This window comes from Coffea eugenioides, chromosome 3, assembly GCF_003713205.1.
Source record: "Coffea eugenioides isolate CCC68of chromosome 3, Ceug_1.0, whole genome shotgun sequence".
Classification (NCBI taxonomy): domain Eukaryota; kingdom Viridiplantae; phylum Streptophyta; class Magnoliopsida; order Gentianales; family Rubiaceae; genus Coffea; species Coffea eugenioides.
Window position 1 is genome coordinate 25,924,241 of NC_040037.1, and position 16,587 is coordinate 25,940,827.

The following is a 16,587-nucleotide window of genomic DNA, read 5'->3' on the forward strand; positions in this document are numbered from 1 at the left end:
TTAAAATAAAATCTATTACAATTAGGTTTCTTCAGCTTCTCAAACGGGCCCCACGTCCGATGAATCTTCTAAAAGTTGAATTTAAGCACTTTTCAGCAACCATTCCTGCAATTAGCACCAAAACAAAATATCAGTAGAATCCACCCAATTAACGAAAATATTTAGTCAATTAATTGTGCAATAATGCCCAAAATACCCACTAAAATGCAACCTATCAATCTCCCCCATACCTGAACTATGCTTGCCCTCAAGCATAATTAACTCAAAAGTACAATCAAGATACGAAGCTAATCACAGCAGTTCATACCAAGAACGGCATCCCAAATTCCCCAATAACCTCATCGAAATCAGAATATACCAAATCAACAATGCTCACAGTTCAAAGTGCACTCATTCACTCCAAAGTGTATATGAAATGTATATAAGATGGCTCTCAAATCAACACAATAGAATGACACTACCATAAGTTTGCTCATATATCATATCTCCACCACTTACTCATGAATTTAAATGCAGCAATCAAGGGACTTTGCAAGGTTGTAATGGGGCTAGGGTGAGAAGGTAGGATTAAAAGGAGTCAAAAGGGTGCCGAAGTATAAAGAAAGTGCCCAGAAGTTCATTACATAGATTCTTGCACATTTGAAATTTAAAGACATCTCAACCATTACACAAGTGAAGTGAATCAGCACTTGCCACACCCTTCGCCTTTTCTCCTTTTTCATTCATCTACTTCCCCCTCTTGTTTTCTTTCCTTTTTTGTTTTCTTCTTTCCCTTTTTTCCTGTTGCTCTTTTTTTCAATACTCCCAACCAGCGCCCTAAAAGTCAACTTTACTTGCTGGTTTCCTGCACTTTGTCTTCTTTTCACATCCCTCTTTTTTTTTTCTTTTCTCTTTCTCTCTCTTTTTTTTAATTGATACATAAATGGGTGTAATGCCCTTCGAATAATACTCCAAAAGTCTGTATAATGAAATCAAAGCACTTCTTCACACGAGGTTCAAAAAGAAAGTCTAAAAAGAGGTTTCACGGCTAAGAGCTGGGGTCTCAAGTAACGAATAGGGGTTAAGGCTCGATGTGGCTCCCTAATTGTAGTAAATAATCCAAGGGCTGGTTTTGAGAAGGTCCAAAAGTGGCTCATTCCTAGGTGCCCTATCATTTCAATGCATTAAACTCGTTTAAATGTGGTCTTGACACGCATAACCGAGCAAGTTCTAGAATGACAAACCATGTGCACTAATCACTCAACAAACGAAAAATTAGGCTCAAGAATCGCACAAGTGGTCAAATTGATGTCAAATCCAGCATATTCATCAATCAATTCAATATTAAGGAAAATAGAACACCCCATGGCATGAACTTACTGCTTATACTCACATCTCAATTGTATTCATCACAGTTTAAAGAAAAAAAAACTACTAAGGCAAGGAAAATGCACATAAAACAGCTCAAAGCACCACTAATGCATAATTAACCCTCCCCCACACCTAAACCTTTCAGTGTCCTCAATGGAAGCGGATAAAGAGGAAAATAAAGCGATAAAGGCAACAACACTTCCCTTAATACGGCGGAGGGCAGAGGTAAGGCAAAATTGGCATCAAAAGAGGGTCAAACAGCCAGCTGATTCAGTAAAAGGGTCCCAATCACAGCTTCCAGTCACAGACAAGTGCACAACCAAACAATAAAATTACCCCAAAAGCTAACTAATCCTGTGAATCAGCAAAATACTTTCCCAAATACTACCAAATAAACCCAAGAATCAATTAATTAGGTAAGCACAACAATTTTTCCCCAAAACTAATTAAACAGGCAACCAGGGTAAAAATTCCCCCCAACTATCACTGGTTGAGCACAAAATTTGACAATTAATTAGCAATCGCCCACGGATATAGCGCAGCACCCAAAATCAAGCACAAAATATCTGTCCTCAGCTAGCAATGAAAAAGAATCTGGCCTCAGCTACGAAAATAAGAGTCTGTCCTCAGCTAATAAAATTAAGTAATCTGGCCTCAGCTACTTAGTGACAGAAAAATAAAGAAAGAAATAACCCGCGGGGGACACTGGCAGTTGTTGAATCAAAGAGCCGGGGTGACCGCAGAGGGAAAGGAAAAACGCGTGGCGGGCACGCGCGTTGGAGATGGCGGTTGCTGCTGCGAGTTGCGCCAAGAGGACGCGCACCGGCTGAGCTCGCGCGCGCGGTCTGGGGCTGCGCAGAGGAAGCGCGCGGGGAGGGGTTGGTGCTCGCGCGCGCCTGGCGGCGTGCGGCTGGTCTTGCACGCGGGCTGGTGCTGGTGAAGCGGAGCAAGCAGAGGTCGCGCGAGGCTGCTGGAGCTCGCGCGCGGGCAGGTGGTGCGCAGAGGAAGCGCGCGGGGGGCTGCGAGGAGCTCGCGGCTAGGCTGGGTTGGCGCTGGTGATGCGCACGAAGAAAGCTGCTGCTGCAACAGAGAAGCTTGCGCGCGGTCTGGTGGCGTGCGGCTGGCAGCGCGGCGGGCGAGAAGAGGAGTCGCGCGAGGCTGCTGGAGCTCGCGCGCGCCTGGTGGCGTGCGGCGCTGAGTCGCGCAGAGGGCGGCGCGCTGGGCTGAAGGCGCGATCCGGCGGCTTGCAGGGTGGCGGCGGCGGACAAGGCAAAAGTGGGGAAAGAAGAAAAGAAAGAAAAGAAGGAAGAAGAAAAAAGAGAAAAGAAAAAGAAAAGAAAGAAGAAGAAGAAAAGAGTAGGGCTTCGTGCCCTTTGAAAATATATTTTTTTTAATTTGGTAAGGGCAATTTCGTCTTTTCGCTTTTTTTTTTTTTTTTGTTTTTTTAGCGTGACCACCTAGCGTGGGCACGCTCAACTGCCATGTAGCCCGCAGATTCTGAACGAAAATTTCCTCCGTCAGGCGTGACCATCTGGCGTGGGCACGTCTAACTACCATGTAGCCCGCAGATTCTGAACGAAAATTTCCTCCGTCAGGCGTGACCATCTGGCGTGGGCACGTCTAACTACTATGGAGTTCGCAGAACCTGAGCGAAAATTCCTTTTCCTCAGGCGTGACCACCCGGCGTGGGCACGCCTAACCACTAATCTCCTGCCACAAAACATCAAACCATCAATCGACACTAATACATAACTAAAACTTCAAAAATGCATGAAAACTGCCACAAATAGTCTTGGGTTGCCTCCCAAGTAGCGCCTTTCTTTAATGTCTTTGGCTAGACATGGCCAAAACCCTCAAGCATGAGAAAGTGGATCGTGGAGGTGTTCAACCTCTACTTCTTCAACATAGAAACCCTCATAATAAGGTTTGAGACGATGGCCATTCACCACGAACTTTTTCTCCGTGTTTAAACTCTGGATCTCCACTGCACCATAATGGAACACATTAGAAACGACAAATGGACCAATCCAACGAGAACGCAACTTACCGGGAAAAAGTTTAAGCCTTGAGTGATACAAGAGGACTTTTTGCCCCACTACAAAAGTTTTCCTAGAAACCTGTTGATCATGAAAGATTTTACTCTTTTCCTTATAGATCGTGGCATTCTCATAAGCTTCATTTCTTATCTCCTCTAACTCCTGTAGTTGCAATTTCCTTTGGACCCCTGCTTCGTCAAATCCCATGTTACACTGCTTCACTGCCCAAAACGCCTTGTGTTCGAACTCCACGGGGAGATGGCAAGCCTTACCGAAAACAAGTCTATAGGGAGACATCCCAATTGGCGTCTTATACGCGGTTCTGTACGCCCATAGTGCGTCCTCTAACTTTAAACTCCAATCCTTCCTGTCCGGGCGCACCATCTTCTCCAAGATCGACTTGACTTCCCTGTTCGACACTTCGGCCTGACCGTTCGCCTGCGGGTGATACGGTGTGGATACCTTGTGCAGTACACCGTATTTTCGAAACAAGGCCGTGATAGTCTTGTTGCAGAAATGTGTCCCTCTATCACTAACCACAGCTCTTGGCATCCCAAAACGGACAAAGATATTAGACTTTAAGAACTCTGCAACCACTCTAGCATCATTAGTACGGGTGGCTTTGGCTTCCACCCATTTAGAGACATAATCCACAGCAAGTAAAATGTATAGGAAACCAAAAGATGAGGGAAAAGGACCCATAAAATCTATCCCCCAAACATCAAAAATTTCAACAAACAACATGGGGGTTTGAAGCATTTGGTCCCTGCGAAAAATATTCCCCACCCTTTGACACCTATCACAGGATTTACAGAATAAATAAGCATCTTTGAACAGGGTGGGCCAGTAAAAACCACTCTCTAACACCTTTCGAGCTGTTCGTTTGGGCCCAAAGTGCCCTCCACATGCAAACGAATGACAGAAATTTAAAATGGAGTGAAATTCACCTGCACTTACACACCTCCTGAGCACTTGATCCGAACATTGTCTCCAAAGGTACGGGTCGTCCCAAATGTAATATTTGGCATCACTTTTCAACTTGTCTCTCTTAGCCTTGGGCCACCCTGCAGGCAATTGATTAGTCACCAAGAAATTTACTATATCAGCATACCAGGGTGTAGACGAGTTAATGGCAAGTAGTTGCTCCTCTGGAAATGCCTCCCTCAATGGTAGCTCTTCCTTATGAGCAAGCAAGCGGCTCAAATGATCAGCGACTAGGTTTTCTGCCCCACTCTTATCTTTAATCTCCAGATTGAACTCTTGGAGGAGCAGGATCCATCTGATAAGCCTTGGTTTAGCATCTTTCTTCGTCATCAGATATCTCAAGGCTGCATGGTCAGAAAAAACTATTACTTTTGCACCTAGCAAGTATGGTCTAAATTTTTCTAGTGCAAAAATCACAGCAAGTAATTCTTTCTCTGTTGTAGAATAATTGAGTTGAGCTCCATTCAACGCCTTTGATGCATAATAGATTGCATGAGCCGCCCTACCAATCCGTTGCCCCAACACTGCTCCCACTGCATAATCACTCGCGTCACACATTATCTCAAATGGGAGGCTCCAGTCTGGAGGTTGGATAACAGGTGGTGATGTCAATGACTCCCTCAATCTGTCAAATGCCACCTTGCACTCCTCGGTGAAGTCATATGCTACATCTTTTTGCAACAGCTTGAACAGGGGCGCTCCAATTTTCGAGAAGTCTTTTATGAATCTCCTGTAGAACCCTGCATGACCCAAAAAAGAGCGCACCTCCCGCACACTTGCGGGGTAAGGTAAAGCGGAAATAATATCGACTTTTGCCTTGTCTACCTCTATACCTCTGGACGACACTACATGCCCTAAAACAATACCATGGTCCACCATGAAATGACATTTTTCCCAATTTAGAACCAAATTTGTCTCAATGCATCTTTTCAAAATTAAAGCTAAATTATCAAGGCATTCATCAAAACTATCTCCATACACACTAAAATCATCCATAAACACCTCAATAATTTTTTCTACATATTCAGAAAATATACTTACCATACACCGCTGAAAAGTTGCTGGGGCGTTGCAGAGGCCGAAAGGCATCCTCCGGTAGGCAAATGTACCAAAGGGACAGGTGAAGGTAGTCTTCTCCTGATCCTCTGGTGCTATTACGATCTGAAAATAACCAGAGAAACCATCAAGAAAACAGTAATAGACACGGCCCAGCTAACCTTTCTATCATCTGATCAATAAAAGGTAGAGGGAAGTGGTCCTTCTTTGTCACAGCATTCAGACGCCGATAGTCAATGCACTGACGCCATCCTGTGGGTTTCCTCACCGGGACCATCTCACCCTCTTGGTTCTCCTCAACTGTTACTCCCGCCTTTTTCGGGACTACTTGCACGGGACTCACCCAGGGACTATCTGAGATGGCGAAAATTATTCCAACTTCTAGGAGTTTAAGTATCTCCTTCTTGACCACTTCCATCATTAGTGGGTTCAATCTCCGTTGCCCTTGTCTAACTGGCTTTGCATCATCCTCAAGCCGGATTCGATGCATGCATAAGGAGGGGCTAATTCCTTTGATATCTGCTACACTCCACCCAATCGCCTCCTTATGATCTCGAAGAAGGCGAATTAGTCTATCTTCTTGCCCTGGTGACAGGTGTGCAGATATGATGACTGGCAGTGTCTCATTGTCCCCGAGAAAAGCATACTTCAAATGCTTTGGGAGAGGTTTGAGCTCCAACTCAGGCGCCTGCACAATAGAAGGCAACAATTTTGCCTGAGTTTCTGGTACAAAAACAGAAGTAAGCTCATACCTTGGGGAAATTGGTGGGAGCGAATGCAGTGCTCCAACAGCGTGGTATAGCTCATCATTTATTTCTACATCAAGAGTTGCTCCCAACTCAAGATGTTTGGTCAATGCCACTGCCAGTGCATCAACCCCATCCAATTCAAATATTTCCTGTACAAGGGGCTCAACAACACTTAAAGCATAAACAGAGTTAGTCTCATCTGGGTACTTCATCGCCTCAAAAATATTAAAATTTACAATTTTCCCATCAAACTCCATCGACAAGGTACCCTCATTTACATCTATTTTCGTCCTAGCAGTGCTTAAAAATGGCCTACCTAACAGAATAGGAGACGGATTTAGTGCCCTTTCATCCCCCATGTCTAGGACATAGAAATCTGCAGGAAAAACTAACTCATTGACCTGTACCAAAACATCTTCAACTAACCCTTCCGGGTAAGCATTGGTACGGTCTGCAAGTTGGATTATAATGCCTGTGCCTTTTAACGGGCCAAGATTTAGAGATGCATAGATTGTCTTGGGCATAACATTAATTGACGCCCCCAAATCCAACATTGCTTTCCTAATTGGAGTACCTCCTATCTTGCAGGGAATGGTGAACATACCTGGGTCTCCACATTTTGGTGGGAGCTTCCTCTGGAGTATAGCTGACACGTTTTCTCCCACCGCCACTCGTTCATCTCCCCTTAGCTTCCTCTTGTGGGTGCACAGGTCCTTCAGAAATTTGGCATATTTCGGTATTTGCTTGATTGCATCCAGTAGGGGGATGTTAATCTCTACTTTTCTGAATACATCCAAAAGTTCCTTTTCCCTCTCTACTTTCCTTGTCTTTTCCAACCTGCAAGGAAAAGGGGGTAAGTTAGAGCTGATAGTGAGTGGAGAGGTGGAGGATACCTTAGGATCTTCACGAACACGTCCTTCCTCCTCAATTTCCTTTTCTATCTCCTCCTCGCTTTTGCTTTTTGAATTTTTCACTTTAGGTTCTTCCAGCTCCTTGCCACTCCTCAGCGTCATGGCACTTACATTCCTGGGATTTACCTCGGGTTGCGATGGCAGTTTCCCATAAACGTGAGATTCCAAGCGGTTGATGGCAGTTGCCAGTTGACTTATTCGAACATCTTGGTCTTTCTTGTCAGCTTTGGTGTCCTGATGATCTGAGCTGAGTAGTAGTCGTGGCCAGGTTCTTGACTAGGTCCTCCAAAGAGCTTCCTGTATTGGAGGATGAGGGTTGAGATTTTGGTTGCCAAGGCTGGTGGAATCCTGGTGGACGATTCGGGAATGAACCTTGTTGCCTGTTCCCGTAACTGAGATTGGGGTGGTCTCTCCAACCGGGGTTGTATGTGTTGGAATACGGGTCATATTGCCTGCGGGGCGCGGGCACGCCTCCGGCCATGTTTACCTGTTCCGCCCCGTCCTCTTGCAGAATGGGGCACGAATCCGTGCAGTGGTCCATGCTAGTACAGATTCCACACACCTTTGCTCGCGGTGTGTCTCTCATGGCCAACTGCCTGACTGCAGACGTCAACTCTGACAGTTGCTGCTGGATGGATGACGTCTCTGCCTCATTTACCCTACGGGTAGGATTGCTCTCACGGAAGCCGAACTGCTGAGAGTTTTCTGCCATGGCTTCAATAAGGTCCCATGCTTCCCTCGGTGTTTTGTTCGCCAGGGCTCCTCCACTCGCAGCGTCAATAATACCCCTGTCAGTTGACTGGAGCCCTTCATAGAAGTACTGGATCAACAGTTGTTCGCTAATCTGATGCTGTGGGCATCCCTTGCACAACTTGTTGAACCTTTCCCAATAATCGTACAATGATTCCCCGGAGTACTGCTTGATACTGCATATTTCCTTTCTCAAACTCGCAACCCGGGATGCGGGAAAAAATTTTTCCAGAAATTTCTTTTTCAACTGTGCCCACGTGGTGATACTACCTGCAGGTAGGTAGTATAGCCAATCCTTCGCTGCATCCTTGAGAGAGAAAGGGAAAGCCCTGAGTCGTATTTGCTCTTCGGTGACCGCAGGGGGTTTCATGCTAGAGCAAACCACTTCGAATTCCTTGATATGTTTGTGGGGTTCCTCACCAGAAAGGCCATGGAACGAAGGTAGGAGTTGAATCAACCCCGATTTCAACTCGAATGAGGTATTCTCAGCCAGAGTTGGGAACGTGATGCACAAGGGCTGATGAGTCAGTTCTGGGGTAGCCAGCTCCCGTAATGTCTGGGTGTTGGCCATGCTCAATTCGTCTTCTATTGACTCGTTTTCAGAAAATGAGTACCCTTCTTTTTGTCTCTTGGTCTCTTGCCTTCGCCTACGTGCTGCCTTCTCAACCTCAGGATCGTATACCAAGTCACCTGTGCGAGAAGAACGGGGCATAAACTAGCAAAAGTACCAAGAAAAATAAAAATAAAATAAAACAAAATAAAAACTGAATTCAAAAAGAAACAAATAATTCAGACGCCAGTCCCCGGCAACGGCGCCAAAAATTGACAGGTGCCGAACCTGTGCAATAATAATAAATAAATCCTAACTACCACCTGAAACAGCTAGTAATCAATTCGAGTACTGGAGCAGGGACTCTAGGTGTGCAATGGGTTACTTGATTCACCCTGTTCCCGAAGAGTTTGCTTAATCCGATATACCTGAATTAATTATTTAACTGAATTTCCCTAACTAGTAGACAGTGGTAAGCAGGGTCGTCTCCTCAGGGACTGGAGAGATATTTGTTTCTTTTCAAATCAAGATTAATGGGGGGGGTTTTGATATCAAATGCCAACTGAACAAATTAAATGCAGAAAATAATTAATTAAAAGAAATAACTAAGAGAAACTCTAGCCAAGGGTGCACTTCAGAAATGGTTCATGCAACTGATCATCGATTCAAATATAATTCCAACATTTATTAATAGATTGGTTATAGTTGTCTCGCACGCGCTAAACAACCAACCCTTCCTTAATTTATCGATAGCTAAGGTACGACCGTTAGCTATTTCTCTAACCCAAAAACAACCCTAGGTACGACCGTAGGATTTAATTTCCAGATTGCATTATTAATTAGAAAGGCCCAATCCTGACTAACAAACACGCTACGAGGGTTTATTCAAGCCAGATCAAATATTCCCCTGACACAAACCCAATTATGTCAGTTGCTACTGGAATAGAGATAACGAACAATTACGGATTCAATTACCCCTATATAACAAAATAGCCTATATAGACAATTAATTATTGCGCACTAATCAATCATACATAAGGCTATAACAATTAGAAACAGGAAATATATAAATATTAATAAATGGAGGAAATAGTTAAAATAAATTCGATCTCACAGTAATTGCTGAACCAAATCGTCAGTTGTCCCCTTGACTAGAATTAGCGAATTAGCCCTCCATTAATGAAGGACACATCACGCGTGTAAAATCGGGCGAAGTCACCGTATCCGACCTTTCACTTTTTGGTCAAGAGCAGAAGACAAGAGCAAGAAATTTGGATTTCGGCGGCTCTTGGTTTCTTCTCCTGATTGCTAGGCAAATGACGTACAAGAGAAAAGTGTTCCCAATTGCTTGATTCTCGGTCAAACTCAAGGACAAAGTCCAAGAGGTCAATAATGGCGGTTCGAGTGGCTTTCTGTCCTATTTGTTCACACACATACGAGAAGAGCTTTCTCTTGATGTCTAATTTTGGTCAATGCAATTGAACAAAAGTCTTTGCTGAGTCAATCGAAAAGAAATCAAAAAGCCAATACAGAGTCAATAATGGGGGCTTGTTGTCTCTGCTCCTTTCCTCCCTTACAAGCTGCGGCTCTCTCCTTCTACTTCCAGAGCCGAGAAAAAACTAAAAGCAAAGGAAAAAAAAACCACCCCCTAACCTAAGCCACGCGAGAGATAAATAATACCCCCAATAGCCGAAAATTGTTACTTGTCCAAAATTGCAGCCAGACTCCCTAGAAACATATTAAAATAAAATCTATTACAATTAGGTTTCTTCAGCTTCTCAAGCGGGCCCCACGTCCGATGAATCTTCTAAACGTTGAATTTAAGCACTTTTCAGCAACCATTCCTGCAATTAGCACCAAAACAAAATATCAGTAGAATCCACCCAATTAACGAAAATATTTAGTCAATTAATTATGCAATAATGCCCAAAATACCCACTAAAATGCAACCTATCATTTATCAAATCATGGCTAGGTGGTTTTATACAAGTGTCATTCCATTTAATGCTGTAAATAACCCTTTGTTTCCTTTAATGATTAAAAAATATAGAGAATATGGAAAAGGGCTTAAACCACCTTCGTACCATGAAATGAGAGTGACATTTTTGAAAAAAGAGATGAAAGAGACATTGAACTTGCTCAATACCTACAAAATAGGGTGGAAAAAAATTGGTTGTACTATTATGTCCGATGGGTGGTCTGATCAAAGAAAGAGAACAATGAACAATTTTCTTGTGAATAGTCGAGCTGGTACTGTGTTCTTATCTTCTATAGACACCACTGATATTTCAAAGATAGCTCAAAAGTTATTTGAATTGTTAGATGGTATTGTGGAAAAAATTGGAGAGGATAATGTTGTGCAGGTCATCACCGATAATGCTTCTAATTATAAGGCAACTGGAAAAATATTGATGGAAAAGAGAAAAAGATTGTTTTGGACCCCTTGTGCTGCTTATTGCATTGATCTGATGTTGGAAGATTTTCAAAAGTTTGATTCGCTCCACAAAGTCACAATACAAAAAGCGAAATCTGTGGTCACATATATTTATTCATGGGGTACAGTTATTAATTGGATGAAAGAGTTCACCAATGGCAAGGAGTTGATTAGGCCTGGAGTTACTCGCTTTGCTACTTCATACTTGACTATGAGACATCTAAGCGAGTTGAAAGGGAATTTGTTTACCTTTTTCTCTTCGGATAAGTGGAAAATAAGTACATATGCTAGGAGAAGAAAGGGAAAAAATTGAAAGCATCATTTTTGATAATCAACAATTTTGGTCATATGTGGAGCTATGTTTAAAGATAGCTTCACCTCTCATCAAAGTATTGAGGATGGTGGATTCTGATGAAAAACCCGCCATGGGTTTTCTCTATAAAGCTATTGATCAGGCGAAAGAAGAAATCAAACAAAATGTGAACAATGTTCGAAAAAGGTAATTTTAAATAAGTTTCCATATTAATTATAAATTCATTTTTAATTTCTATGCTGGATAGTAGAATGATTTTACTTTAGTTATTTTTTTACTAAACTCATGTTTATATGCTAGATATGAATCAGCATCATTGATAAAAGATGGGAAGATCAATTGAGTCATCCTTTACATGCCGCGGGTTACTATTTGAATCCTCAATTTCAATATAGTCCAAATTATCAGTCCGATACAAATGTAAAACGTGGCCTTTATGATTGCATTGCGAAGATGGTTCCCAAATCCAATGAAAGGGTGAAAATTGATTTGCAATTAGATGATTTTCGACATGCACATGGATTATTTGGCCATGAGAATGTTGTACTAACAAGAAACAAGAAATCTCCTGGTTAGTTATTATTTAAAGTTACATGTTTTTTTACCTTTAAAATCTTTATTAATTTGTTATTTATTTTAATTTTTTACAGCTGATTGGTGGAAATCTTATGAGGTTGAATGTCCAGAGTTGAAAAATTTTGCCGTTCGAGTTCTCATTTTAACTTGTAGCTCTTCTGGATGTGAGCGAAATTGGAGTGCATTTGAATTGGTAATAACGTTTTCATATAATATAATATTTCATTCAATATAATATTTTGTTGAGCATTTGAATTTAAGTTTATAGTATAAATTCTTTTAATTTCAATAGGTACACTCCAAGAGAAGAAACCGTTTGGGTCAAAAAAGAATGAATGATCTTGTATTTGTGATGTACAACTTGAAATTGAGAGAGAGACAAAGACAAAGGTAACGTATTACGGAAGAATTTCCTTTTGAGGATTTGCCTTCAAATGATGAATGGGTGACAGAGAAAGAAAATCCAACTCTTCCAAGAGAGAATAGCTGGTTGCGAGTTCTAGATAATAATCCCATATGTGACACTTCAGATGAAGAGGGAAATGGAGATGATGAAATTGAAATACTTACAAGAAATGTGCAGAGAGCTTGTAAGTTTCTTTCTTTGTTCCAACTTAAGTATAAATTTTATCATCTTTTTAGATTTTATAGTAGTATTTTGCCGGTTCTCTTATTTTTAGTATCTTTTATCGTTATTGTTTATTTATTTAGATAATCATGAAGGTCGTGAAACCCATGCCCGTAGAAGACAAGTTAATAAAATGAAAGAGATTCATGTTATTGATGAGGATGATGGGCCTTCGGCAGAATTTGACCGTCAAGATGATGATTACCTTGATATGGTTCCCGAAAATGATGTTCAAATGGGAATTAATGATCTGGATACTAATTTAGATGGTGATGAAGATAATGCCGAAGATGGATCCCAACAGAATTGGGATGGCGAAGATGATTGAGAAAATACTGATTTTAATAATATGGATTATGGGGATGATGAATTTGATGAAAATGATTGGTTATAAATGAATGTATTTTTGAATTGTTATGATGCTTGAAAATGATGAATTGTTATTATTTATTTTTTCATGTTTGTTTAAACTTGACAGATGACATTTTAGTAGTTAATTTTCATGTTGAAAATCTTGAATTTTGGAAGTTTCGACTTTTTAGTGTTTGTGGAGGTTGATGATTATTCTATATTTCAAATTATTATTGTGTAAACTATAAAGCATTTGATTTTAAGACTTGAAATCATAATTTATAACTGTTTATGTTCTTTTTCTTTATTACTTGTCAAACAGTAGGTTAAAAATGCTATATGTTTATAAGTAACTTATTTATTTGATATCTTTTAGGGTGTATAAAATGGTATATGAATTTAAGTTCATTAATTTAGTAAATTTAGGAACATTTGGTGGGATCTTACGATTCTACGATCCGATCCTACGATCCAATCCTGTGAAGCTAAAATCGATCCTACGTAGGATTCCGATTTTACAAACCTTGATCGTGACATGTACTTGATCCTAGGAAGTTGGTCTAGGGAGTTTGCAACTAACAAAAACTTTACTTCTGGAATGACCATTGGATTGTATTTGAATAAGAGATCCAAAACTTTTCGTGTATCAATTTTGGACAAGTATATTTGAATATTGGAAGTGAAAGATCAAATAGTGTTTCTTTCTTTCTTTCTTTCTATTTTATTATTAGGTATGGGAAGGAAAAGGGGGAGTCAAAATCTAAATGTTGTTTCTCTTTTTCTTTTTCTTTTTTCTTTTTTTTTTAGGGTATGGGGAGTTGTGTTGGCAAAATATTATGTTGTAATAAAATTATGTTGACTTTGCATCTGAACAAAGTTTCTATTGAAACCATTTAAGTTTTTATATCTTTTTATTAGTTATGTATCTTCTATTTATTCTAAGCGAAAAAGTCAAAAGACCTTCACAAATCATGGCAGTCGACATTACTATTAATTTAAACTAAAAGCTAAGATTGATCAATCCTTGGTTTTGATAATAACAAAATAAAATGATGATTTAAACTAATGATTTTATGTGAGAAATGTGTGAGGACAGGTTTTTAGTTCATTAGAATAAGAAGGAAATAAAATCAAGAAGAAATAGAAGATATCGGTGTCTGTCAGACTCAAGCTTCGGATGCATCTCATCTGTTGGTCGTCCGAAAAATTGAGAGTAAAGATTGGAACATTCTGACCTCCTTTTGGACGCATCTATTAGATGTAAAACATTTGGATTGGACGTCCAACCGAGTGTTGGACACAGGGTTCAGATGCAAAGAATTCTTGCCAGGCATTTGACAGTTTCAACAGCTAGTTTTTTGACTATTGAAGTAACTTTTAGGGTAAAATTTCATCACCTATAAATACCCCAAATTATGAGAAGAAGAGAGACTTTTGCCTACACAAAATACAAGCTTTCAAGTGTGATATTTGAATAGAAATATACTTTGATTATTGCATAGGTATGGGGAAAGTTGAGTTTGTGAGTTATCTCAAAGAGGAGAAGTAAAACCTTAGTGAAAGTGATCCACACTTATAAAGTAATTTTTAATTATTTGGATGAACTTTCAATTGTAATTAGTTGGTGGTTAACTAGAAGAGTTGTAAAACTCTTTGATTCAACTAAAATTTTTAGGGTAAGGAACGAGTGAGCTTTCACTTCACTTGTACAAGTTGGTTAGTATCACCATCAAATGACGAAGATACTTGGTTGATTCAACTTCAAATTTGGAAGAAATTTGAAAGTTTGATTGGTTTGTCCTTTTATTTTATTGTTCTCTTTTTATTATTTGTTTGTGCGGTTTAATTTGCTTATATCTCTTGTTATTGTGTTGGTTTGAGTGCTTGTTTACTTAAACTATTTAAGTTGAATAATTGGATGAAAATTTGACCTTTACTTGCTTTAATTTTTATCAACCTAATTTACCCCCTTCTTAGGTTGTTTTGGGTTTTACAAGTAGTATTAAATTTTGGTACTCTAGAGATTAAACTCAATCGGTTTAGGAGCAAAGATGATAATAAATAATGCTTTATTTTTAAAGGGCCAATCTATTGTTAGATTACCTATGTTTAATGACTCACATTTTAGTAGTTAGAAACAAAGAATAGAAGTTTTCTTATAATCTATTGACATTGAGATTTGGTATATTATTATTGATGGTCCTTATGATGTTAGAATAATTGATATTATAACAAATTTGAGTAGATTAAAAACTAGACAAGAATTAGATAAAAAAAAAGATAAAATATATCTTTCTTTGAATGCTAATGCCATGAATGTATAGATAATGCTTTGGATGCTTATAAATCCAGTAGAATTAAAGGTTATAAATCAGATAAGGAAATTTGGAATAAATTGTGTGAAATACATAAAAGCAGCCAATATATTAGAGAGCAAAAGAAATATTTACTTGTTGTTAAATATGCATCTTTCAAAATGGAACCTTATGAGAATGTTGATAAGATGTATTGTAGATTTATTGAAATTATTAAAAATCATGAGTTACTTGGTAAAGAATATTGTTTAGATAAGAAAAATAGAAAAATCTTGAATACATTGCCTAAGGAGTGAAAAACTAAGATTATAGCCATAGAGCAAGTTAAAAATTTGAATTTTGTACCTATTGATCCTCTTGTTAACTCACTAACTTCTTATGAGTTGAAAATAAAATAAAAAGTGCACTATGAAGAAGAAATTAGTGCCAAGAGAGGTATTGTATTTAAGGCTTTTCAAGAAGAAGATGATCTACTCTCACTTAATGGTGAAGATGTGAAATTTGATAAAAGTGATTTAGCTCTTATGACCCAAACCATCAAGAAACTCTTCAATAATAAGAGAGGATTTAGAAGAGGTGGACCAAAAAACAAATTTCAAATTTCACCAAAGCAAATGAAGAAAGAAAACAAAACTTCAACAATTTTCAAATCGCATGGAATGATTGCAACTCAGATGATGAAATTGAAAAAAATATGAAAAGGTTCAAATGGCATTATGGGTATTGGGGATGATGAGATATTCTCTAACTTTTGCTCTAATGATGAAAATGATGATAATGACGTTGAGGCATTTATGTTTAAATTATATGACAGTTTGAAAGAATCTTATGTTAAGAATAAATGTTTTATTAAATAAAAATTCCAAACTCTTTCAAGAAATTAAGAAATTAAGAAAAGAAAATGATGATTTCGAAACAATGGAGTTGATTTTGTATGTAAAAAGGATGATTTGAAAAGGAAATTGGATGAGAAAATAAAATTTTATGAAAAAAATAAAGAAGAACAAGCCTTGTTAAGAAAAAGAATGAATGATTTTAGTGATTTTCTTAAAAAAAAGAAACATAGTATTATGGAAAAGAAAAGAAATTAAGAACACTTTGGTTAACAAAAATTTATTTCCTATAGAAAAGATGGCTTAAGTTTTCTTATGTGACGACCCCACCTCTCCCTAGGGTAGGGTTTAGCCGACCGCCTGCCTGACTCTCGTCATGATTCATTCACTTACATTAATTTCAGAGATAACATTAATTTAAACCATTTACTAACAATCCATTCACGCTTATATTTACAGCCAAAACAAGAGTTATCTTAACTATATCCTTTAATATCTATATACATTTCTCAAAATAAGGTGTCCACATATCTTCAAGTCAAGTACAAAAGATTCACCAAAAGATAATTCCAAAGTTCAAACTTATGTTATCGGCTTCTCTCACACCAGTTTTTCACTCCTATAAGGAAAACAACTAAAAGGGTTGAGCTAATGCCTAGTGAGGTGTCAAGTGAACCCATCATCCAAAAATAGCCATAGCAATCACAAATCAATCACAAAGCATGTTATATATATAACCAATAGCATTTTA

At 39.0% G+C, this 16,587-nt stretch overlaps 1 protein-coding gene and 1 non-coding gene across 2 annotated transcripts; both read left to right on the forward strand.

Annotated features, from left to right (window-relative positions):
* The first annotated feature begins 7,928 nt into the window (after window positions 1-7,928).
* Window positions 7,929-8,035, forward strand: LOC113767223. The gene has a single exon (XR_003467941.1). It is a non-coding gene; the product is annotated as a small nucleolar RNA R71 (small nucleolar RNA).
* Window positions 8,036-10,569: 2,534 nt separating this feature from the next.
* LOC113766354 lies at window positions 10,570-11,476 on the forward strand. The gene is made up of 3 exons (XM_027310555.1): window positions 10,570-11,098; window positions 11,193-11,319; window positions 11,434-11,476. Exons 1-3 carry the CDS (start codon window positions 10,570-10,572, stop codon window positions 11,474-11,476), a joined length of 699 nt encoding a protein of 232 aa, XP_027166356.1.
* The last annotated feature ends 5,111 nt before the right edge of the window (window positions 11,477-16,587 follow it).